The 27257-nt window shown below is 41.8% G+C and overlaps 1 protein-coding gene across 2 annotated transcripts in view; it reads right to left on the bottom strand.

Annotated features, from left to right (window-relative positions):
* LOC126284420 (flexible cuticle protein 12-like) overlaps positions 1 to 27257 on the bottom strand; it is a 112953-nt gene that overhangs the window by 50188 nt on the left and 35508 nt on the right. The window contains exon 3 of one of the 2 annotated variants that reach the window (XM_049983336.1): positions 10843 to 11330. The exons of the other annotated variant lie outside the window; for it this stretch is intronic. Within the exon in view, the coding sequence (XP_049839293.1) occupies positions 11057 to 11330 (274 nt within the window). The 3' untranslated portion in view covers positions 10843 to 11056. Of the gene's footprint in view, positions 1 to 10842; positions 11331 to 27257 lie in introns of those variants that run through there. 2 annotated transcript variants of the gene reach the window in all.

The raw sequence follows: 27257 nt of genomic DNA, 5'->3' as shown, positions 1-27257 counted from the left end.
AATTTCATTACAGAATCACGGAGCAGCCATAAAAGAACTGCAAGGTATTGTTCTTGAAAATCACGACACCTTGCAAGCTAAAATGGACTCAGTTGCATTCACCGATTCGGTTACGCAACTTGCAAGAACTCAGGAAAACTTAAAGGACACAGTAGATTCGATTTCAACACAAATGGGCACTCTGAAACTTGGTTCAGAAAAACTCACTGAGGAAATGTGCTCACTATCGGAGAAAGTAGCCGAACTTTCGCATCAGTTCACTAATTTATGTGCAAAGGTAGATGATGATCTGAATGACACAAGGCCTGTAGCCATCACTGTTACAGAAGAGTATGAACAAATTAAGAAATTCAAACAAAATCAGAATCAAATTAATACGCAATACCAAAGAGAAATCCGGGAAGTTCAAGATCAGCTGCACAGGTAATACAAGAATTACGTATTTCAGAGGACACTCGCGCTCCAACACGGGAAGAGGAACTTAGAAACACGGAAAAGCCACAAAATAATAACTCAGGGCATTTCGGAAATCATGAAAGAAATTGGCAAGGTGCACCGAATTTTGAGGTGGAACTGTCGACACGATGTAACAATGACCGATATGCTACTCGCCAACATCATTATTTTGACTATAAGCTGTTCATTACAACACGTAAATTCAAAACCTTTTTAGAATTCTGGCAACGACATTCATCCACGAGCATGGCTTCATCAATTCTCTCATTGTTTTCCACCCAACTGGTCATTGCAGCACAGATTAGAATTTATGTGTGGCTACTTAGAGAATGAACCAGCTGTAAGAATGCGATCGGTCATTCACGATTGCCTCAGTGAAGGACAATTTTGTCATGCCTTCCTCTCAGCATATTGGTCTCAAGCTACACAAGACCGAGTAAAACATAGCATCATCATGATGAAACATTTCGAACAATCTGAACTTTCCAGACTTCTGAAATGTTTTGAAGACATGTTGCACAAGAATCAGTACCTGTCAAACCCATATAGCCCCTCAGAGCTCATCCGCATTTGCTTAATCAAATTACCTGAACGTTTACGACATATTATTTTGGCAGGACGTTGCAAAGACGACATTGAAGCTTTTCAGGGACTGTTACAAGAACTGGAAATTGACACTGACAATCGCGGAGCGCGAAAACAGGAGCACAACAATTACAGGTCATATCCGTCGCAATTCCGCGATGAACGAAATAATAACTGGACAAGACAAGGCTATTCTCACAACACAAATCTTGACCAAAACAGACACCACCCGTATGACAACCGTTGGCAGAGTAGTAATAATTACAGGGAAAGATCAACTCTCCGCGGTAATGACTATCACAGAGACAATCAGAGAAACAGACAGTATGGGAACCAAAATAATTATTATCAAGGGAGACAGAATAACTTCAGACGCAACGGTCCACTACGCAGTTACGATTTCGGGAGAAATTCTCCATCACATGACCGACAAACAAGAAACTATCTAAACTACGGACAAAACGACAGACCTAAATTGCATCAGAACTGGCGAGATTCAAACAGAGCAGGGCACTCTCGGCAAGGTGAATTTGTAGAAGTTAGGTCTCCTAATCCCAATAACGGCGCGCGCCAACAAGGAGACAATGACTCGCACCGCAGGCAGCCACGTACGCCGGCTGGCTCAGAGAAAAATAACATAGACGCAAACCTTGAGAAAAATTACAGTATTCTTTACCGACGTATACCGCAGGATAATTGCGTTCAAGTTAACTCTGAGCACTAGGAAGAGTAAAAGATTGCACCACATTTCACATGTGAAACCGTTTATTGAAAGATAATCTGCTTTTTAACTTTGTCTTTGCCGCATAACTCTTCACTTTACATTACTAGTATGCTATGTCAGACTTAAGAAATTGTTAATATGCAACAATGTTTGAAGATAAATATCCAGTCTAGAACCTAGGGAACATTTTTAAACAGAAATTACGAATGCATTGTTATAGTGAACAGACGACACAGTGTTGTATTTGTACATTCTTGCTTGTTAGTTGCACGATTACGTAACGACTATAAGGCTTACATACTTAGAACATATACTGTTAATGAGATTTTAATGCAACATTTTGGTTTAGTTGAAAAGACATTCTTTATTTGAAGTACTTTCTGTGAGATTAAAGATGACTTTGCATTTGGTTTCTTTGATAGCTACACTATTATATCACGACGGTACTAATGTGTGACACAATTTACATTGTGCTTTTGCGGTGTATCTCTTTTATATCTGGACAGTTTTTCTGAATTCTTCTGGAAAGGAAAACAGGTTTTAGTAGTAACTTTGCGGTATAGCTACAATGAGACAGCCTTTCTGTAGCACAACAATATGTAACAGTACAGTACTTACTTCATCACGGCAGTAAGCGTAGTAACTACAATATCTATACGCAAAGCATTTCACTTTTGTTTATCATGAGGTAAGTACATTGACTTCTGCAGAACTTAGCTTTCGGAGGACGATAACTACGACACTTCCACAGAGATTATCTTACAACAAGTCGCACAGTTTAGCGCTACAGTACACGTATTTGAGTGATTAATGTTGTACTTAAAACATTTATTTTTAAAGATATTTGAAGTACAATGATACAAAGGTTTTCCGTGATACATTTCATTCCATTGCTGTAATCTGTAACACCTGAGGATATAATGACATTAATCCTCAGGGGAGTACACACTTACTTTGTGTACCATGTGTGTGGCAAGCACAAGGAGCCCCAGCTAATATGGTATTTGCTTATACAACTTTACACATCGGTGCCATATTTCTCTAACACATAAATTACACAGCTATCTGATCATTTAACTGAGAGAGACAAACATTTATTTTACTACATCAATTACAGATGTTTACGTAATTACAGCGTTGGATAACTTCACACTTACGAAATTGTATTTTGTCTGTACTTTGTGAACTGTTCATATTTTTTCAGAATTATTGTGGTACTATGAGAGCTTTGAATGATGTATTTGGTATGGGATCATGATTTTTAAAGTACATTTGAGGCAGATGACACTTTTGAAATGAGCAGAGAATTTTTTTTTAGGTTTTGAAATTACTGGAGGAAGCTACGACGATTTTGAGAATTGACTGAGGTGTTATGATGTTACTTTTACGACGACGATGTGTATTATGCTGCTGAGGTATGTTTATGATCAATAAGCTGATACCATATGAGTTATTTGATTATGCTACATATCTGTTATGATGAAATATTGAAGAAGTGTCGACGAATAAAGCAAGAAATAATGAGTAGTGGTTAGGGACTCTGACTTGTGAAAAAGGATGTTGGAAACCAAGAATCGTACTTTAAGAATTATTAAATGTTTGTAAATGCGTGAATGTATTACAATGCCAACGAATATTTTTTGGACACTGTTATATCAATAGGAATTTGTTTCTACAGATGAATAACGCAAATTCTTGACATGTGAAATTTTTTATATGAGACTGCCACTGTAGCGGAAACTGGTGTCGTAAATATTTCGGTAAGACAGTTAAGTGACCACCTGCACATAATGCGCCGTAGGCACCCAGCTGCGTGACAGCCACCTGACAAAAGAAAGCCATTAGGTGAAAAAAAAAGAGGCCATTATCCTCGGTATTTACATTCCTTTGTAGAAAGCATCGCAAAATAGACACGCTCATTACTTGGAAAGATACTTTCTTACATCTGCACACCTGATAATGACAAGCGTCTTTCTATGAGAGTTGAGAGAATTTGTACTAACTTATGAAATGTCACATGATTATTGAATGATATCTTTATGCTTTGCCTTTCATAGTTCCTTTTTTCATTGGATATCTGGTTTCCAGCTGTGTTGCAGCATTGGTTTTATAAAATAAAATTAAATGCATTTGCTAATATGAACACTTTCCGTCAACAGATCTATTAAATAATCATTTTATGATCCACATTCTTCGAAAAAGGAGCACTTGGAAAGGAAAGAACTATAAGAAAGGATTAAGAACAGTCACTGCATACTTAATTTTCGTTTCAACTACTTGTTAATATCTTTTGTAGAATTAGTTTTGTGGTGCACCACTTTAATGACATAGATATTAATATGTGAATAGACGTTTCCCTTTTCTGCATTGTTGTCTTTACTGTAATATTTTTTCTGCTTGAGCTTTGTCATGTTTAGATATAAGTTATTGCATTTGCTGCTGCTGTTTGCCAGGCATAGTGTTACTGAATTTCACTTTGTATTACTCTGTTAAGCTAGTTTTGCTACTGATTTATTTTTCTTGTTGCTCTTCATTGCTTCATATTAGTTTTAATGTTGCATTTGCTTTTCTAAGTCCTTATTGCTGCTTTTTTTGCCAATTTGCATTTTTTTGTCATTGCTGTTTGTGTTAATTGTTTTATGCTGCTGCATTGCGTCGTCCCTTAGTTTAGCATCTGAGCTCAGTAGGTTTAAGTTAGCTTAAGAGGGGGTAGACTATTTAAAAAACTAACTATGATGAATTGGAAGAAAAGCATTGAGAAGCTATAAGAAAATGGTTTGGCCAAAAAGTAGTGTACAGTGGAGAAAAACTATTTTTGAAAGAGGATGTGAACAGAATACAGAAAGTATGCTTAGATAGGATTTTTTTTTCTGGAGCAATGTTGAAATAAGAGGGACGATCTATGGAATGAAGTTTTGGGTTGGACTGCAGTACCAAATGTTACCCTGAAAACAAACCCTGTCCTTTCCTTTTGTGTTATCCCACTATGTGTTTGTGTACCTTTGTGTATTTATTTTCTTCCTGTCTCTGTGTACTGTTTCATAGAATTTTTTCTCTTCTAATACTAAGCTACATTCACTATGATGTGGAATAATGTTATCCTCAAATATAATTTGCATTAATAACATGTTATTTACTTCGTAAAGATGTTTACACATTATTTATTCTGTTTTGTTCTAATGCTCACGTGTGAAGTTGATGTTTCAAAAGTTATTCTGATCTTTTTTCTGTGTACTTATGTCATAATTTTTGTAACACTGATGTATATGTTATTTCGATTCATACTACAAATGTTATCTGTATTGTTATGTTCTTTAATGATGTATTTTGTACCTTTGTAATTGTATTCTTATACTGTAAATTTATAATTGTATAGACACTATTTCTTCAAATTAAATTTCATTTTAGTGCACACATTTCTGTTGGTCATAATATATGCACAATACTTGAAAAAAAAAGGAATGTTAGTGTTTGCACGTGTGTTGACAATTCCGCAAGGGACTGGATTACAGAATTGCTGGTTCTAAGGTCATTTCAAACAAATTTTTTGTGAGTGGGCAAGTGGTGGTTTATGGACTTGCTATATTCTCTGCAAGACACTTCGATGGTGATTGTACACCTGCACAGTTGCAACAGATAGCTGCTGGCAGTCTCTACAAGGATTACAGTGGGTCAGCACCTTTGATGACATACCAGTACCATACTCTCTACCAGGACTACAGTGGTTCTACTCTGTGGCGACCTACCTACCAATATTCTTCAAAACTTCAACTAACTCTGCTGTGGGTTTGCTCTGTTGTGGCCCATTACCTGTCAGCATGTCAAGAGTCAGCACTGTCTTTCCGTTGGAAGGCCAATACTGCTTTTTCAAGACTGCATGGAAATCCACTACTTCCGTGTGCATTTTCTTTTACTGCTGAGACATTGAGAAAAAACACTGCTATTTTACTGTGATGTACGATCAGGACTGCCTTTATGGACTGTGAGAAAATTTTAGTTTTTGACCAACATTGTATCAATAAGTGTGTGCGTTTCATATCTTTGTTATTGTAATTATGAAAATTTGCACCCGTTACTGTTCTCTCAAGCTATGCTGTTCGTTATAATATATACGCTCTGTGGTTTATATGATAATAACATTTGCTTATAATTTGACATTAATGATTTCCAGCTTATGGACCTGCCTACAGAGGGCTATAATTTGGTAAAAGATCATGTTTCATCTTATGACTGTTGTTCCTATACAAACTGTTGTTCCCTTTGAAATGTTGTTGGACGTGTATGTGGTTAAGCTGCACTCTGAAAGGTGGCATTTCAGATACTATGATAATGAATAGTTCAGTAAGCAGTTCAGGTAAAGACGAATTGATATCCCTAAACAGAGAACCGCTGAAGCTTGGGAGATAAATATAGGTACAAGGAAGGTAAATGCGAAGTAACGGAGGTTATCTGAAGAGGTATTTCAGTTGATCGATGAAAGAAGAAACCACAAAAATGGTTAGGAACATTCAGGAATACAGAAATACAAGTGACTTAGGAGTGAAATACGTAGGAACTGCCACGAAGCTAAGGCGAAATGGCTGCACCAAAATGTGAATAAACAGAAAAGGAAATGATTGCCGTATAGACAGACTCAACATATAGAGCAGTCAGAACTACATTTGGTGAAATTAAATGTAAGGGCAGTACCATTAATAGCGCTTTGGGTGCGATGGAAATTCCAGGGTTAAATGCAGAACAGAGAACAGATACTTGGAAAAGTACGTTAGGCCCTTTTTGAGAGGAAGGTCTTGCCTGATGACGTGATGGAAAAAGAAACAGGAGACAACAGGAAAGGGAACGGGGATCTAGAATTAGAATCAGAATTTAAAAGAGCTTTAGACTGCTTAAGATCAAGAGAGCCAGAAAAAACTGATCATATTAAATCGGAATTTCTATAATCATTTCGGGAAGTGACAACAATAGCACTATATACATTTCGCTTTAGAATATATGAGACTGTGGATATACCATCAGACTTCCGGAAAAACATCACCCAAATAATTCCCAAGGTAGCAACAGCTGACAAGTGTGAGATTTTACACACAATCAGCTCAACAGCTCCAGCACTCAAGTCGCTAAAAATAATAACATGCAGAAGAATGGAGAAGGAAACTGAGGAGCTGTTAGGTGACCATACATTCGGCTTTGGATAGGTAAAGGCACTGTAGAGGTAATTCTGAGGTTGCGGATAGTAATGGAAGTAAGACAGACGAAAAATCAAGACACTTGACTAGGAATTCTCGACAGTGTAAAATGGCGCAAGATGTTAGAAATTCTGAGAAAAAATAGGGGCAATCTTTAGGAAAAGGTGGGTAATATACAATATGTACAAGAACCAAGAGCAAAGAACAAGAAAGAAATACTACGATTACAAAGATTGTAAGGCACGGACATAGTCTTTTGTCCCTAATGTTCAGTCTATACAGCGAAGAAGCAATGACGGAAATAAAAGGAAGAGTTCAACAGCGATGGTAAAAATCAAGGTGAAACGGTATAACAAGATTCGTTGGTGACCTTCCTGCCTCTGTGAAAATGAGGATACCCATGGCCAAGAGGAATCTTGTAATATCAGACAGACGCCTTAATTTGAGGAAGAAATTTTTGAGAATGTTCCTTTGGTGCACAGCATTAGTGAAACGTAATCTGTGGGAAAACGTGAAGAGAATAAAAGCAGCTGAGATATGGTGCTACAGACAAATGTTGAAAATTATGTGTAATGCTAGGATAATGAATGAGGAGGTTCTCCAAAGTACACGCGAGGAACGGTATACGTGGAAACACTGACACGATGAACAGACAAGATGGTACAGGGTCTGTTACGACATCAGAAACAGGTAATAGTTTCCACGTTCTAGAGGGAGCCGTAGAGGGGAAAAACGGTAAGGAAGCAGAGACTGAAATACATCCTGTAAATAATAGAAAACTTAGGTTACGACTGCTAATCTGAGATGAAAAGGTCGTCACAAGGGAGAAAGTCGTGGGGGGCAGCATCAAACCAGTTAGAAGACTGATGACTCAGAAAAGACTTGTTTATTTCTTGTTAAATTATTTTATTATATCTTTCTTTTAATGGTGTAGAACGTTTGGTGTCTCACTGGATAGTTTGGAAGATACAAATTGTAATAAAACAGCTGGCAGTTACGTAGTTTACTAGCGTACCATGCTCTCCTAATCGACCTTCTTAGTCACTTAAAAGCTGAACACTGTTATTCTGTAGAAAATATTTCCGTCAGTGTTTCGACGTCTGTGGATTGAGATATGAGTTTCATAATGAATACTACGCACTAGCTTGATTATATATTTTAAAAAAATTTTTTCCTCGTTTCTTTCTTTTTACTTTAGTGTCTCACTAGATGGGTGCATTGCACCTACTGAAGAATGTAAGATCAGCCATGCGAATAACCTAACTCAGAAAGATTTGAATTGAATTATATTCGTACTGAAAATGATAATAGTTGATAAGCTGCTCTTAAAACAACAGGCCAAATGTATCGTTCACGTACTCACAGTAACAATGGCTGTCACTTCCAAAAACTTGCATTTTCTTTATAGCATGAAATGTTAACCCTAGGGGAGAGCTATCGATCAAATTATGACACACATTTGCCGAAGATGCTTGGGTAAGGTATCATGTTACATCCTGACCTAGAACGCACCACATACAACAGCCATAGGTGCACGTTCATTGTGTGTGTGTGAAGCGGGGGGGGGGGGGGGGGGGAGGTTGCGGAAGTGGGGCGGGTGACTGACCTTAAATGTAACTAGAGTCAATGTCTCTGTTGTTGACCGATAGAATTACATCTTTTATAAAAAGCAGTTGATAATTTTATAGATGTAGACATTTCGAAATTTGTGGTAAGTTCTATGGGACCAAACTGCTGAGGTCACCGGTTCCTAGGCTTACGCAGTACTTAATCTAACTTAAACTAACTTATGCTAAGGACAACACACTCACCCATGCCCAAGGGAGATCTCGAATCTCCGACTGGGGGAGCCGCGCGAACCGTGGCAAGGCGCCCGAGACCGCACGGCTGACCCGCGCGGCAGAGATGTAGAGAGAGTCTTTCACTTTGTAGTTTTTATTATATTTTGTCTCCTTATTATGACTAATTACATCATATTATCAGTTTTTAGATGCTGTGTTTTTTCGATGAGCTTCTGTTAATTATTTCTGCCGTATTTCCTTTATTCAATCTTTGAACACTATTTAAACTGCATCATAATCGGGTGTCTTTCTTTATACTTCAAGAAAGTTAACGTACCTCACAGGACATTTCTTTTAGAATGTCATTATTTGTTTTGGTAGTTAAAGTGGTTGATCTCTCTAACCAAACAGATATTTATGGATATATTAAGGGTGTTGCACGTTTCTAACGATGTTGTAAGTTACTGATGTCGTCATTTATAAACGGTATCGGTCGAGTACCTCGATGGTTTGTTTCGCTATTCTCCTAGTAGTTTTCTTGAGTTTCTGTTGACAAATTGTGATAGGTCAGTACATTCTGTCCCCCATTCGTCTCATCATTCCTAAGAAAATCTCATCTCACCTTTTCCGTAGTGGAAGCTTCTTTATATTTGCGATCTCTTTTTTTACATATATTTTTCAAAATCGTCAAAATATTTTCCTTTCTGGCAAAGCGAAGCAAAAGCTGTGCAGAAAGCAAGCTGAAAACGGCAAGTCTCTTCTACATATGGTCCTGGTCCTTCGATAGAATTTGAAGTATCATACCTCTCCATCTATGGGGTTCTCAACGTTTGATGTAGACTAATAGCTACCATGCACCTTGCATTTTTACATACTTAAACAATTGCCAGAGGTAAAAGAAATAATAAATGAGAGAAGAACAAGTCCTGTTAGAAACGCTGGACTGAATATTGACCATTTAAATTTGTAGCCTGCTGCTTAGCCACACATTCACTCTTGGCTAAGAACTCATATTAAAAACAATTTTCTTTCTTCTATGAAGGTACTATCTTGATTTTCTAAGCTACTGTAATCGATCCTTAATTTTGTGTACCATACACCAATTGTTAAATTCTCAGAGTTGACATACTTCACTTTTTGCTTGATGAGCTACTTTCCTTCTAGCTTTTCGTGATCGTTATTGTGGATGTTACTCATTTATTACCGCTAAAAATTCTAGAGTGGCTTAGGGGGGGGGGGCATTCTACATAAATTCGGGCTGGTTCCCCTTACTTCGCCTCAGTTACACTATGCCGGCGATCTCAAAGTACGCGTACACCACCATTAATCTACAACGCAGCAAACATAGGGGTTGCACTTGTCTGGTGTGAGACGTTCCCTGGGGGGTCCACCGGGGGGCCGAACCGGACAATAACCCTGGGTTCGGTGTGGGGCGATGGAGGGGTGAAGTCGACTGCGGTAGTCGTCGTGGGGTTGTGGACCACTGCGGCTGCGGCGGGGACGGCGTCTCTCCATCGTTTTTAGGTCTCTGGTTAACATACAGCATACATGTGTAATAATATTTTTGTTTTATGTCTGTGTAAAGCTCTTGCAGCACACGCTTAGATAGTTATCTGAAGTAGAGTAGCATTGTGAAATAGTTTCATTATTTTTAGTACAGTCTTTGAGGAAAACAGAAGAGATGAAACTAATTTTCTCGTTAATGATGCTGCCTTAGTGATAATTCACAGCCACAAGTTCTTGAGTTACATTATCTTCAGAAATGTCATATGTCTACACCATCTTATTAATCAAAGCTAGCAAATATTTAAACATAAATTTGTTTCCTTTGGGACAGGTACGACTGTGGATAGAGGATTTATCACGTCTAGGTGAGCGCACATAAACTGTTTGAGATGTTTGGGGAAATAAAGATATTAAAAATATTTCTGGCTGGACGATATCGTGCACAGAAGACATTTGAGAACTGTCTTCATTACAAAGCCTCTAGGAAGTATCAAACCATGGAAATTTTGCCACTGTTAATAAAATAGTCTATTATGAGAAACATTCCCGTACAAACTATACAAATGTAATTTATTCATTTATTCAATAAATTTAATAAGTTGTCTTCTTGTGGAGTATGCTGTTTCTTCAAATTCCAAATAACTCTTAGAAATCACAAAACCTCACAAAAATTTCTGCTGCTGGATGGCTATTACCAACGTCCACTCTGACAGCAGTAGTTGTTGCACACTTTCTCGACGATTTTGAACAGTCAGTTCAGAAGCTGATGCTGAAATATCGGGGGTTTAAAAGGTCCAGTGACACGAATTGACGGCCGCTCAGCCCACCAGTGTAAGTGCAGCGTTACTTCCAATGCCCAGAGAAGGCTGTAGGAATGGCAGTTCTGTAGGTCGTGGCAGCGGTGTGGGGCGCACAGCCAGTGGACCGCTACCGGACACCCTGGGCCGGTAGCCGTTCTCGTCGGCCTCGTAGGTGACGCTGTAGGTGGCGCCGCCCGCGTCTGGCGGCTGCCACGAGAAGCTGCCCCGCAGGCGCGCGCCGTCTCCCTCCGTGCCGAACTGCTCCTGCTGGATACCGTTGCTTGTCTCGTACCTGCACAAGCATTGCACCCACTAATCATCACTGTGCAGTATAGAGTACCAGGTTATTGAACTACATATCAATATATTTTGTGTGTGTGTTTATGGGTGTCTGGCTCCAGAACGCTAGGCGCATTTCATGCCCACTTGGTAAATGTGTGACTTAGTACTAGCAGACAGTTACTGTAGGGGTATTAAAATTCAGGATTTTTAAATATACACATACATCAAAACAAATTTTACATCGCCTCGATTCCGAGAGTTCCGGAATCCGTACAGAAAAGTGGAATAGAGGTCAACATAAATATCATTTCCGCACTTTTTATTGCTCTTGAGAACCACACATTGCATGTTGTACCACCGAGCAGCGAGACCTTCAGAGGTGGTGGTCCAGACTGCTGTACACACCGGTACCTCTAATACCCAGTAGTACGTCCTCTTGCATTAATGCATGTCTGTATTCGTCGTGGCATACTATCCTGATGTTCATCAAGATCTGTTGTCCCACTCCTCAACTGCAATTCGGAGTAGATCCCTCAGAGTGGTTGGGGGATCACGTCGTGCATAAAAAGCCCTTTTCAATATATCCCAGGCATGTTCGATAGGGTTCATACCTGGAGAATATGGTGGCCACTTTAGTCGAACGATGTCGTTATCCTGAAGGAAGTCATTCACAAGATGTGTACGATATGGGAGCAAATTGCCGTCCTTGAAGACGAATGCCTCGCCAATATGGCGCCGATATGGTTGCACAATTGATCGGATGATCGCATTCACGTATCGTACAGCCATTACGCCAACTTCCATGACCACCAGCGGCGTACGTAGCCCCAGATAATGCCACCCCAAAACAGCTGGGAACCTCCACATTGCTAAACTCCTGGACAGTGTGTTTATGGCGTTCAGCCTCACTGGGTTGCCACCAAACATGTCTCCGACGATTGCTGGTAGAAGACATATGCGACACTCATCGGTGAAGAGAACGTGATGCCAATCCTGAGCGGTCCATTCGGAATGTTGTTGGGCCCATCTGTAGCGCGTTGCATTGGTGTCGTGGTTGCAACTCTGGACCTCGTCAGAGACGTCGGGAGTGAAGTTGTGCATCATGCAGCCTATTGCACACAGTTTGAGTCGGAACACGACGCGCTGTGGCTGGACGAAAAGCATTATTCTACATGGTGGCGTTGATGTCAGGGTTCCTCCGAGCCATAGTCTGTAGGTAGTACTCATCCACTGCAATAGTAGCCATTGGGCGGCATGAGTAAGGCATGTCATCGACAGTTCCTGTCTCTCTGTATCTCCTCCATGTCCAAACAACATCGCTTCGGTTCACTCCGAGACGCCTGGTCATTTCCCTTGTTGAGAGCCCCTTCCCGGCACATGGTAACAATGCGGACGCGATAGAACCGCGGTATTGACGGTCTAGGCATGGTTGAGCTTCAGAAGTGTGTACCTTCTTCCTGGTAGAGTAACTGGAAGTGATCAGCTGTTGGACCCCCTCTGTGTACTAGGAGCTGCTCATGTTTGGTTCGAATGGTTCAAATGGCTCTGACCACTATGGGACTTATCTTCTGAGGTCGTCAGTGCCCAAGAAATTAGAACTACATAAACCTAACTAACCTAAGGACATCACACACATCCATGCCCGAGGTAGGATTGGAACCTGCGACTGTAGCAGTCTCGCGGTCCCGGACTGTAGCGCCGAGAAACGCTCGGTCACTCCGGCCGGCCACGTTAGGTTCTTTAAATATTTGGGAGTGTTTAGTGACATGTCTGAACAGTCAAAGGGACTGTGTCTGTGATACAATATCCACAATCAACGTCTATCTTCAGGATTTTTGGGAACTGGGGTGATGCAAAACTTTTATTGATGTGTGTATATACGACCTCTTCCTTTCATCTTGACCAACTGAAACAGCTTTTCGTCTAGATGCAAAATACAGAAAAATGTATGAAGCAAAAGTTGTTTGGCTACCAGGAGGACATTACCCATCATGACTGTCTCTCTTGGAACTTCACCGCTTTTCAATGGTACCGTATGCTTATTACTTGGTAATCCACTTCCTTTCCTAAAGAGTTGTTCAAAAACGTAGTACAGCATACCATTCAAGAAAGCTTTACGAGTGTTATGTAAGACGTACAGAGCAGTTATCCAGGGTGGCGTCCATGCTGGACTTGACAGTAAACAAATGGAAACACAGGAAAACTGCACAGCGCTCATTCAGTCAAATGTATTCTCTTGAAGCTTTATGTGAGGGGAATACTCACTAATGTAAGACTAAAGACGCATTGTCAAATGCTAATAAGCTATTGTCAAATGCTATAAGAAGCTTAACAGTTTAAGGACGTCACAGAAAGTGAAATGAAGGCCAAAATCCACAGATGTAATTATGATTATGAATAAGGCGATTATGATTTGATTTTCAATGAGATGTAATTTCGGCTTTTAGTTCCATATTCTGCAGCTTGGCTTAGTATTGGTAATAATGTCGAACATGACTAATAACTGACAGGGTATTTTTGACCAGGAAGACGGAAAACAATGGAAAGATGGGTCGCAAGATAATTGGCACGTGAAACTCTTCAAAACATGTACGTACTAGCGGTAGTGATATGACGTAGTGAGCTGTACACCTTGCAATCGCTGGTCTTCTGAACATTCGGAGCTGAGAGTGGCGTTTCCAGTAGAAGACACTGTCCTACTTTATCGTTAAAAAAATTAAGTACTTCAATATCGCGCAGTATATTCATAGAGAGAGGTACCAAAGATGATCGATCATTGTCCTTTTGAAAAATGGTAGCACTATGCTGCCAAATGAGAGATCGCACATGATAATGCAGACTGACTATAGTGATCTGTTGTACTACCAGAGTTCCCTTAATCACCACCGGCCATGATCTGAAGTTATACCTGATGCCTCTCGACACCATGATGTCAGGAGGAACACAGCTGTAGTCCTCCTAAACATGGAGAGAATGGTACCTCTCTGCAGGTCGGTGCAGGCAGAACACGGTTTATTTCTGAGCACAATTCGACACCAGTGTATGCTTCCTGGTCACGACCCCACTACATACTAAGCAAATTCCGTTGTGATGCTAATAGCCGTCTACATAAGGTACGGCAATTTCCTAGTCAGCTAATGCTGATGTACAACCAATGGTGTAGGCTGACATCATCCCTCGTTATGGTCACACGTGGTCGACTGGAACCTTGATAATGAGTATGTCTGCCCTCATGGTTCAAGGCAGCACACTTGCGATCTTGTCACATCCGAATGCCCAGAATTTTGGATATGGCACCCAGCCAAATGGAGACCCACAGTGAGGACCCCTCTGAGCTCAATTTAATACTGCTAATGCTGTGCCACTTGAATACTGAAGTGTCGAAGTTAAGCGTAAACTTAGTGAAGAGATGCGATGGAACATTACATTAGCCGCCAGTGACCGGTGAACATAACACGTTTGATACATATAGATTTTTTAAGGCAAAAATAACGTGGAATTGTTGTGAGATAGGCTAACCTCGCTTGGCGTAACTTTCAAGTGCCGCGCTAACACAGGGAAACGACATGGTGATGTGTCCATCATCGGGGTTTCAGTAGTGTTGCCAACAATGTGACTAGGAGAGGTGCATTAGCAGAACATGTGCACTAGTATGAATAACCTTAGTTTTTGTAGTAGAGTCACTCACAGTCCAGCAGTACCATAAGGTCGCAAGTGTTATGCCCGAGTGGGAGACGCCATGGAGACATGGGCACAGTAACCAACTTCTGACAACGAAATGGGTGTGTACCTTGTCTTTCGCTTTGACGACCGGGATCCATTCATTCTACCTCTGCAATATTCCAATACATTCGCTGACGTAAGAGCTGTGGTTCACGCAACGTAGTGTTGGTCTGACACTACGGGCAGACATCAGCAAAGCTGGACTCCAGGACATGTTGCAGCCAACTGGATGGTCACTGGCTGCCGGCTGACCTACCACTGGTCCGTTCCTGTGAACGGCCACCAAATTGGAAACAGTGTTGATTTCAACAACTACTTCTTTTTGGGCCTACTCGACCTGCCATCCGGCTACACTGCATGTCAACGTAGCTGGGCCACACCATCCCTGGGGTCTGCTATAAAGTGGTGTGTAAAGAGCTGACATCGCTTCAGTGGAGAGCAGAGGGTGCGTGGTCCATGCAACCTAGCGTCTACACTATGATCGACAGTATATAAATGGTGGGATGAATGAGGGAACGGTTTGTTACTTTATATGTGTGCGACAGGCGTGAGATCTAAGACGGAGTGTTACCGTAACTTGAAGGCTACTTTGTTGAGACCTGAAGGGCCTGTTTATGCCTCCTCATTGAAAAAGTAATGAACAATACTTAGAGCTGAGAAGTTTTCATAGTATAATCTGCTTGAGAATTCCGCGCTGTGTACTGAATCTGTAGTTTTGGCTGCCAGCCGGGCTGGCCGAGCGGTTCTAGGCGCTACAGTCTGGCACCACGCAACAACTACAGTCACAGGTTCGAATCCTGCCTCGGGCATGGATGTGTGTGATGATCTGGTTAGATTGAAGTAGGTCTAAGTTCTAGGGGACTGATGACCTCAGAAGTTAAGTCCCATAGTGCTCAGAGCCATTTGAGCCATTTCTGTAGTTTTGACCTGTTTTACGTGCCACCGTTTTGGTCATGTTTCAGAGCATTGCAGAGAATCTGGATGGGTTTATGACATGGCACAAGGAATGTTTTCTTTTGTCAGTTGCCAATAATTGTGTATTTGTACTGCATGTGAACGAAAGATAAAAACGTTCTAATAACAGAATCAGGTTTTAGATAGTGAGGCAGTACGTCGGAGTGAAGAAAATATGGTACTGCTAATTAACCTTGCAGAAAGAGACGAGGAGCTAGCGTTGATGGGATCACAGACCTTTGTAACAGATCCACCTGATGTTAACCTGTCAGCCCCTTTTCAGGAAGGTCGTCTGAGGATATGAAGTCTTGCGTGGAGGACGTGACAACGTTGGGAGTATTTGGGCTTCGTCCGATAATCAGTTGCAGCATGTTTCGAAGTTACGTTAAATGTGAGAGGCAAATACTTTTTTGAGTCGCATGTAGGCGTAGAAAAAGGCGAAGACGTTTGAGCACTTGGAACAGGGGCTTCTGCAGAGAAATGTGTGGCAGAGTAGTGCGAGAATCTTTCAAGGGCAAGAAGATATTGCCGCAGACCAAAGAAAGTTAATGTACATTCAACGAAAAAGAAATCCACGTAGAGCTTATGCAAAATGGATACAACAGGTGTCGACGGACAATGCAAAACAGTAAATTTTGAAGGCGGATGGATGAATGTTGTAACTATGCACGTCAGTTTCACACTGCAGCTTCCAAGGAACATAAACAGGTGACGTGTCGATACCAGGATGGAAAGGTTTTGCGAATTTCAGTCCACGTACTCAGCTAGAGATTAATTATGCCTTACAGACAGGCGCGTGAACAATATGTGTAGAATCATCCCATGTAGGCTTTCACGGCTGGCGTCTTCATCAGTAAACACTTCCGCGCTAAATTGCCGTGGTCGATCTGTAGAACTTCTCATCCCTGACGTTTCGTTCTCAATTACGGAGAACATCTTCCGAGTTGAGTCGACGACTGGCTGCTAGGAGCTGGGGCCGCCGCTTATGTGGAGATCGTAGAGGGCACCACCGCACGTCACGTGGCGTCAATGTGTAGCTATCTCTGGCTATCGTCTGTTCTCTAGATTGCAGGCAATCGATTGTCACGTGATTGATGCAACGTCGACCGCCATATCTTGTCCAATTTTAATCCTTCTTCTTTACGTTTAAAATTGTATTTATGTTTGTGGATTTCAATTGCCTCTCTATACATACGTGTATAATAATGCGACGTCCTCGCTAGCACGCTTGTCTCACCAAATTTTATTTCGTGATCTCCATCCTTAGAAACATGTTCCGCTACTGCCGATTTGTCGGTATGTCCCAAGCGACAGTTTCTTTTGTGCTCCGTCAAACGTGTATTGATGCCAGAGATAGCTACACATCGACGCCACGTGACGTACGGTGGCGCCCTCTACGATCTCCATATAAGCGGTGGCCCCAGCTCCTAGCAGCCAGTCGTCGACTCACTTCGGAAGATGTTCTCCGTGGTTGAGAACGAAACGTCAGGGAGGAGAAGTTCTGCAGATCGACCACGGCAATTTATCCCGGAAGTGTTTACTGATGAATATGTGTATAAGTCAGCATTTGAGAGAGGAAGTGTGGTTGTGCTCAAAGAAGCCGATTGGAGTAATTGACGAATCGCTCAACATTTGAACAGAAGCGGTGCCACCATTCGACGATGTTGGCAGGAATGGGTGAACCATGGCCGAACACAGCGTCAATAAGGGGATGACCTAGAAAGGTCCGGGTAGTCATCAGAGAGGCACTAAGAGCCAAGGACTTGTCATTATCATCGATCCGACGTGCGACTGGTGCTTCATTGACCACAAGAACCAGGGCTGAACATCTGAGCTCACGGCGCTCCCGGTGCCGTCTATTATTGACCTCCCTACGCCAGTCAGCAAGTTTGTCTGTCACATTCCGCTTCGAATCTCACAGCCTGGAGTAGAATTGTCTTCAGTGAGGAGTCCCGCTTCGAATTGACCTCCGATGACCAGCGGAAACCTGTCGGTATACGCCCTGGTTAGCGGTGGGATACTAAAATGACTGTCGCCAGTCGTATTGCCTGACATCGAGGAGTGATTGTCTGTGTTGCCACTTCATTTCATAGCGCAATCCTTTTGTTTGTCATCCGCGGCATTGTTACAGCAAACCGTTGACAATATTCAATACCTTGTTTTCTTACCGTACGTGGCAATCAATTCTGGGCTCAGATTTCAGGAAGAAACTGCTCACACTCGCACGGTGACAGTTTCTACTGCTTATCTTCTTGCTTGCCAAACCTCATCTTGTTACCTGTATCTCTCTGCAATTGACAATCTTTTGTTAAATACGGGCAGGGCCTGCCAACCAGGGACTCTGACGATCTCACGTGCCAGTGGGACTGAATTCGGCACAACATTTCTCAGAAGGATATCCAGCAACTCAATCAACGCCAAGCCAAATAACATCTTGCTTAAGGGCCAGAGGAGGAACATCGCTTTATTGACTTGCTGAATTTGTGAAACTCCTTCTCTTGAAGAAATAATCCAATTTTTCAAAAATTGTAGTTATGTTCTTGTGTGTACATATACATTTCATCTTATGATTCCACCTCATTTCGGTTTTGCCTTGGGGTGCGTCGTTTCTTCTATTCTAGGGTGTACAAATATTTGAAAGAACTCTCAGTGATTAAGTGCAAAAACTTTTCCGGCAGTGGGCCGAGCAGAAGTTACTAGAAGCTTTCCTAAGTAGTTTGACTCCGGATGCGCCGAGTAGAGTGTGCACAGGAGCACCTAAGAACGTCCATTCGTCTGTGTGATTAACGATGGGATTTGAGAAGATTGATATGTCGACAGGTGTGACGGAAACTCGTGGTGCATTTTCTGTAGATGTGCAGTGTTCCAAATATGCGCATATGTGGCACAAGCAGAAACAATGTCGTCAGATGCTGTGGAAGACGCGTGTTATAGGTCATCAATAGCATCATGGTAACGGTAACTGGAGAGGACAGGGAATAATTAAGTAGCTGTTAAATGCAAAAGGGAAGCCATCGCCTATGTAGAGCTAGAACGAGGTGTTTCCGTCATAGTGCGTAATCCGATTAAATCGTTTACAAATACATTAAGGCTCGGTTCACAAGACTGTCTACCGGTGACAAAAAAAAAAAAAATGGTTCAAATGGCTCTGAGCACTATGGGACTTAACATCTGAGGTCATCAGTCCCCTAGAACTTAGAACTACTTAAACCGAACTAACCTAAGTACATCACACACATCCATGCCTGAGGCTGGATTCGAACCTGCGACCGTAGCAGTCGCACGGTTCCTGACTGAGCGCCAATAACCGCTAGACCACCGCGGCCGGCTACCGGTTACACCAGGAAGTTACATTCAGGAAGGAAATCTATCAGATGCAGCTAGACGTTTGGTTAAAAAGTGTATCATAGGAGTAAGGGAGGACGACAATGGGAAGACAGTGCCTGTCAGTATTGAAAATTTTGATTTTACAAAGTGGATGTTATGAGTTCGACGTGGTTGTAAAGACCAGACTGAAGAACGCTTCTTTGTTACACTGAGACCATTGTCCGTACTGGAGGATGCCATTTGGGGTGCAGAGTGTGCCTGATAAATTTCAAACGTTCGTTGGACGGAGTGTTGAAGGAGTTGAATACTCACCGGTGTCTGGTCAACTTGGGCGACATGATTGTGTTCTCGAGGGACATGGAAGAACATAGCGTTTGAGAGATGTATTTAAGAGGTTGCGGGCTGCACATATGAACTTGAGATCTGAGAAGTGCCATCTCGCATAGAGGAAATAAATTACTTAGGGAACGTGATAAGGAAAGATGGAGCTAGAACTGGTCGAGGCTTGTAAAGGCAGTGCGAAATTTTCCTATGCCGAAGCCTAGTAAGGGACTACACGTGTTCTCTCTAACTACAGTAGTAAGTTCATAAGAGTATTCTAATACTGAAAAAAGGTGTGGAATTTGTGAACAGAGAAATATCGGAGGCATTTGCAGAACTGAAGGTAGTTTAGACATCGAGTGCAATGTTGGTGTTCCTGGACTTCAAGAGGGAGTTTATATTGTCCTATGATGCATCTAATCATGCTCTCAGGTGTGTTCTGAGTCAAGAGATCAATGGTGAGAAGCACCATACTAAATTTGCATCGTGTAAACTTAATAGGGGCGAGAGAAACTATTTGTCCACAGAGAGAGACATGCTAGGCTCGTATATAGACTGACGAAGTTTTGATCATACATTAACATGAAGCAGTTTAAAATGTTGAACAACAAGCTGCTCTGAAATGGTTGTTAGGGCTGAAGGATGCATCCTGCATACTGAGAAGATGGGGTTTAAGGCTCAGTGAATTTGACTACAAAGTAGTTCACAAGCCAGGAAAGAAACATGGGAGATAAGAGTGCAGACGCACTAAGCAGTGAGGTAGTACAAATACTGGTTCCAGGTCTTCTAAATGGGAAGCAGTGCAGAACAATGATAGTGATTGCAATCTCCATTCAGCGTATGTGGTGGTGTGTCGTTCAAGATTACAAGGTTAGAGCCAGCAAATGGTAGAACCACCTAAGCTGCAGGAAGAAGCTCTAAAAAATGCACATGATCACACGTTGTCTGGTCGTGGTGGATGCAGAACAAAAAATCGAAGGATATTGGGGAAGTACTGGCGGAAAAGATGTGGATAAGTATGTGAAGAGCTGTGTGCGGTGTGTGCCGTGTACAGACTTGACTCATAAGCAACTACGTTGCAGAGAATGCCAGAAGCTCCAAAACAGTTTTATCTGTTTGATAAGGATGTGTTAGAACCGTTTAAGCGAACTCACGTGGAGATTCATTTTGTGCCTGAAAACGTCTGTTCATTTCTTTCGGTACATCGAGATAACACATATGCTGCATCTGCAATCAATTACAGTCGCATAGATAATGGTCAATAGGCGGCTACTGAAGTTTGGAGTCCTGGAAACGGTAATAACAGATCAGGGGACGAATTTCGTATGTCTTGATGAAGGAATTATGTCATTCATTACATGTGGGGAAATTAAGAACTAGTCCACATCACCTTCAGTAAATTGAAGCACGAAACGGGTGCATTGGTGAATTGCAACGATTCTGAGTTACTATGTGATATCTCACTATAATGACTAGGACACGTATCTTTCATTTATATTGTGTGTGTGTGTGTGTGTGTGTGTGTGTGTGTGTGTGTGTGTGTGTGTGTGTGTGTGTGTGTGTGCGTGTGTTTGTGTGTGTGTATGTGTGTGTACAGTTAAAAGGTTGATATGATTAAGGCAAAGAGGCAGGGTCAGGAAACTGGTCGTCAGTTTGCGAGAACAATGAGAGAGATATAGAAACGAATACAAGAAGAGGCTGACAGAAGCTGTCAAATGTGAAGGAAATTTAGTGCAGTATGGACTGGGCAAGTGGGTGATGTTGTCTAGCATGTCACCATTGGAAGCCTGCTACTGTTTTGAGACGCCCTGGGGCCAATCCCAGAGACAGTAACAATAGAACTGGAGAAAAAAGTAAAAAGAAGGAAACAGGAGAGTACGCAGGAAAGCGTAAATGAACCTAAATGATTATCTGTTTTATGTGAGGGGTAGTGGGAGTTGTATCTTAAGCATTAATGTATGAATTTTGTGTGTAGTAAGGGTTCTTTAGTTTACTTTTGTGAAAAATGCTGATCGATGACAGCAAATTTCTTAGAATGATTGCAGTCCCTCTCTTCAGGTTAATGTAGGTCAAGAACTGGGACAGGAAGCATGCTAGTTCTGCTGATGCTGTACCTCTTCACCTGGGGCGTAGCGTGGGCACATCGGTAGGATTTTCTGGGAGTTCTGTCTGCCAGTAAAGAGAACTTGACGGCTTTTAGTCACCAACGAACATTCAGTTTAGCGTTTAATGCATAGCAATTCCGGGGTGAAAGGAAGAGACTGGATGAGGTGCTTTCCGATTTGAGACGTGTAGTCTAGAAGAAGGGAATACTTGGGTATGTTTATGGGGAGTACAAGAAACAGCATAAATCTTAAGAGCAGCTGCGATGGCAGATGTAGCAAATAGTGAAGGCAGTGTGGCGTTTCCGATGACAGCAGAAGAGAGGTTGCTGAAATGTAGGGGAAGTACTTTGAAGACTGTACTTAGAACGGTATATGATGGTGACGTAAGCGAACTGAACGCGACAGTGGAGGCAGTGACGGTGCTGGTAGAGGATAATAAGTCAGAGGACAAATGGTATACTGCGCGGATCCAGACTTTGGAGAGCAGAAAGCGTCTGTTGAACTACCCCTTTCCTTGGGGCATCGATTCGCACACATATCGCAACCGAAAGCTATATTTACAAGTGCGATGATGTTCTCCACAAGCTGTGACACTCCTGCAACCTTCTGGTCGATTCGTCCCTTCTTTGAGAACATCATGGGCTTACACAGCACTGAGCATCATCGCACCCCTCTCGAGAATAGTGCGACCGTAATTTTTACTCTTGTGTACAGTTTGGAACCATCAGAGGCCATTCATAGGCATACGACGAAATATGAAGGTGATCCGAAGCAGGAAGGAGTGCTTATGCATTTTCCGCTATCCTTCGGGGGAGGGTGTGGGGGAGGAGTAACATTGACACAATCGTAAATAAGACCCAGATCATCCTTGTGAGACACATTCAGTTCGGCAACACCCCAATTGTATCGAGAATTTTAAAAATATACCTGTACTGAGAGAACCTCTGAAGTAGTTCTCGGTATATGCAAGTAGATATATTCTTAAAAATCTCATTAAAAGTGGTCGTATGCCTGAGAGTGTGTTATCAAAGTGGGGGTCTTAGAGAAACTCTTTGCCGTTTTATTTACACATTTGTCAATGTCACACTCCCATATGATCAAACTACAACGGGTGAGGGGGGAACAAAAGCAGGCTCAAATATGGTAATTGGATGTCTCTATAGGCCCCTGGCTCATCAGCTGTTGTGGCGGAACACCTGAAGAAAAATTTGGAAAATACTTCGAGTACGTTTCCCGACCATGTTATAGTTTTGGGTGATGATTTTAATTTACCAGATTGGGAGACTCAAACGTTTATAACGGGTGGCAGGGATAAAGAATCCAGTGAAATTTTTTCAAGTGCATTATCTGAAAACTACCTTGAACAGTTAAACAGAGAACCGACTGCTGGCGATAACATATTAGACCTTCTGGTGAGCCGGCCGGAAAGACCATGCGGTTCTAGGCGCTACAGTCTGGAACCGAGCGACCGTTACGGTCGCAGTTTCGAATTCTCCCTCGGGCATGGATGTGTGTGATGTCCTTAGGTTAGGTTCAATTATCTATAAGTTTTAGGCGACTGATGACCTCAGAAGTTAAGTCGCGTAGTGCTCAGAGCCATTTGAAGCATTTTTGAACCTTCTGGTGACAAACAGACGCGAAATATTGGAAACAACGCAGTACTGGAAATCAGCGATCATAAAGCGGTTACAGCATCGGTGATATCAGCCGTAAATAGAAATATTAAAAAAGGTAGTAAGATTTTTCTGTTTAGCAAAAGTGACAAAAAGCAGATTTCAGAGTACTTGACAGCTCAATACAAAAGTTTTATCCCAAGTACAGATAGTGTTGAGGATCAGTAGGCAAAGTTCAAAACAATCGCACAATATGCATTAGATGAGTATGTACCAAGCAAGATTATAAGAGATGGAAAAGAGCCACCGTGCTATAACAACAGAGTTGGAAAACTGCTACGGAAGCAAATGGAACTTCACAGCAAACATAAATATACCTAAAGCTTAGCAGACAAACAAAAATTACACGAAGCGGAATGTAGTGTGAGAGGGGCTATGCAAGATGCGTTCAACGAATTCGGAAGTAAAGTTCTATGCACTGAGTTGGCAGAAAATCCTAAGAAATTTTGGTCTTACGTCAAAGCGGTAGGTGAATCAAAACAAAATGTACAGACACTGTGTGACCAAAATGGTACTGAAACAGAGGATGACAGACTAAAGGCCCAAATACTAAATGTCTTTTTCCAAAGCTGTTTCACTGTGAAAGACAGCACTGTAGTTCCTTCTTTAGATTGTCGCACAGATGACAAAATGGTAGATATCGAAATAGATGACAGAGGGATAGAAAAACAATTAAAATCGCTCGAAAGAGGAAAGGCCGTTGGACCTGATGGGATACCTGTTTAATTATACACAGAGTACGTGAAGGAACTTTCCCTCCTTCTTGCAGCGGTGTACCGAACGTCTCTAGAAGAGCGTATCATTCCAAAAGATTGGGAAAGGGCACAAGTCATCACCGTTTTCAAGAAGGGACGTCGAACAGATGTGCAGAACTATAGACCTATATCTCTAACTTCGATAAGTTGTAGAATTTTGGAACACTTATTATGCTCGAGTATAATGACTTTTCTGGAGACTAGATATCTACTCTGTAGGAATCAGCATGGCTTTCGAAAAAGACGATCGTGTGATACCCAGCTCGCGCTATGCGTCTACGAGACTGAGAGGGCCATAGACACGGGTTCCCAGGTAGAAGCCGTGTTTCTTGACTTCCACAAGGCTTTTGATACAGTTCCCCACAGTCGTTTAAGGAACAAAGTAAGACCATATGGACTATCAGACCAATCGTGTGATTGGATTGAAGAGTTCCTAGATAACAGAACGCAGCATATCATTCTCAATGGAGAGAAGTCTTCCGAAGTTAGAGTGATTCCAGGTGTGCCGCAGGGGAGTGTTGTAGGACCGTTGCTATTCACAATATAGATAAATGATCTTGTGGATAACATAGGAAGTTCACTGAGGCGTTTTGCGGATGATGCTGTAGTTTATCGAGAGGTTGTAACAATGGAAAATTGTACTGAAATGCTGGAGGATCTGCAACGAATTGGCGCATGGTGCAGGAAATGGCAATTGAATCTCATTGTAGACAAATTCAGTGTACTACGAATACATAGAAAAAACGATCCTTCATCATTTATCTACAATATAGCAGGTCAGCAACTGGTAGCAGTTAATTCCATAAATTATCTGGGAGTAGGCACTAGGAGTGATTTAAAATGTAAAGACCATATAAAATTAATCGTCAGTAAAGCAGATGCCAGACTGAGCTTCATTGGAAGAATCCTAAGGAAATGCAGTCCGAAAACAAAGGAAGTAGGTTATAGTGCACTTGTTCGCCCACTGCTTGAATAATGCTCACCGGTGTGGGATCTGTAGCAGAGTTTTGGTGAAGTATTGTGTCAATGTGACATCATTAACCAACATTACAAATTACATAAATTCCTGAAGTCTGCTAATTCTCGGCATTCGTGAACATCTCACCGGTTGAAGTATAGTCGAAAAAAAATTGTTCAAATGCCTCTGAGCACCATGGGACTCAACTTTTGAGGTCATCAGTCCCCTAGAACTTAGAACTACCTATACCTAACTAACCTAAGAACATCACACACATCCATGCCATCCACCGACCGTAGCGGTCGCACGGTTTCAGACTGAAGCGCCCAGAACCGCTCGGCCACTCCGGCCGGCAAGCATCGTCTAGCTCGACGGTCAAGTCGCAGAGTGCATCGTTTGTGCACCCTTACAGAACCAAATTTCTGGTTTACGAGGTTTCGTAAAACTGATGCTTTCCTTGTGGCGCGTAGTGTATTCACAGAGGAGCAGCCCCAGCAGACCGTCCTGCGGGCCGTCCAGCAGACTGTTCCACCAGTAATACAGACGCTGATAGACTTCACTCCCAGTGCGTGAAAGAGAAATTGTATATGACAGATTTTTAAAGAATATAAGACCACGATTTAAGCAATAGATATTTTCGAATTATGAAGGGCGTATGATTTACAGAATGTGTGGTGTTATAATATAATAAAATAATGAAATAGATGATAATAAAATGTTGAAATGCGTGGATCTTTAAAATGTATTGAATTACTGAGATTAATTTTTCGATATGAATGACAAGCACAATAAGCTGTGCTATGCCTTGAAATAAGTTCGTATTAGTTCATATTACTTTGCAGGGCGAAGTAGTTTCTTTCTCCGCTGTAGATTTGTGTTTACCATTCTTTATAATGCTACGGTTGGTCACCGTGTTCACCTTTGAAGTCTTGACCGTGTTCCCATTAAGCTTATCGGATCTTCGTAATTTTCCAAAGTACACAGGTGGGCTTCAGTTCTTGTAATTGTTGTACTATTTGAAATAACTCACACAACCTATCTGTTAATAAAACAATACTGTATTTTTCTAAACGGTGCACATATGAAATACATACTCCTCACTTATTCATAGCGACCCCAAAATGGCGGCCTACATTTACTCGCTAGCTGAGCGAGAATCCTTCCTTCCTCCTACTGGTACCAGAAAAAATACTCTGTTTTTTAACAACTGAAAGTCAAAAAATACATGACGGTAGGCACAGGCTCTATGATGGGGTACCGCTTCATCTTCGCTCTTTGCCTATAAAGAAGAAGAAAACATAAAGGAAACGCAAAAGGTTTATCACAGTGTGTAGCAGCACAGATTGATGAAAGAACTCAAGGAACTAAGAGACTGTTAAGTAAGGTAGATGCAAGCAATTGAATATCGTAAGGGGTAAAGTCAAATGCGGAGTATGGGTATTGAAAATTGTGCTGCGAGATATTTTGAAGGAGGAACTTGTGGTGTAGGTGACACATAGTGGGAAACCATTCCTAAGGGAGACATGAGAGTCTAGGTATTCTACGAGGGTCAGTCAAAAAGTAATGCCTCCTATTTTTTTTCTACGTTTAATTGTCAGGAAATTTAAATGCAATTACATAGGTTGAAAACCACAACATTGAGGATCATTTTGTCATTTTTCAATGTAATCTCCGCCCATCTCTACAGTTTTGGTCCATCTTTGAACGAGGGCATGTATCCCAGCACGGTAAAAATCACAGCTCTGCTTCCTAAGCCATTGACGCACGGATGTTTTGACGGCCTCCTCATCTTCAAAATGAATCCTACGATGAGCTTCTTTTAGTGGCCCGAACAGATGGAAGTCTGATGGTGCCAGGTCAGGGCTGTATGGGGGATGAGGCAAAACTTCCCATCCAATTTTGACAATCTCGTCAGAGGTGTGACGACTGGTGTGTGGTCTTGCATTGTCATGCAAAAGAAGAACATCTGCCATTGATTTTGTTGGGCGAACTCGCTGAAGACGCGCTTTAAGTTTTTTGAGGGTTGTGACGTATTGAACAGAATTTATTGTGCATCCCTGCTCCAAAAAATCAACCAGAATCACACCCTCTGTATCCCAGAAAACTGTTGCCATAACTTTC

Source organism: Schistocerca gregaria, chromosome 8 (assembly GCF_023897955.1).
Source record: "Schistocerca gregaria isolate iqSchGreg1 chromosome 8, iqSchGreg1.2, whole genome shotgun sequence".
NCBI classification, from domain to species: Eukaryota; Metazoa; Arthropoda; class Insecta; order Orthoptera; family Acrididae; genus Schistocerca; species Schistocerca gregaria.
The sequence above is the reverse complement of the archived record's forward strand: the minus strand, read 5'-3'. Positions and strand labels throughout refer to the sequence as shown.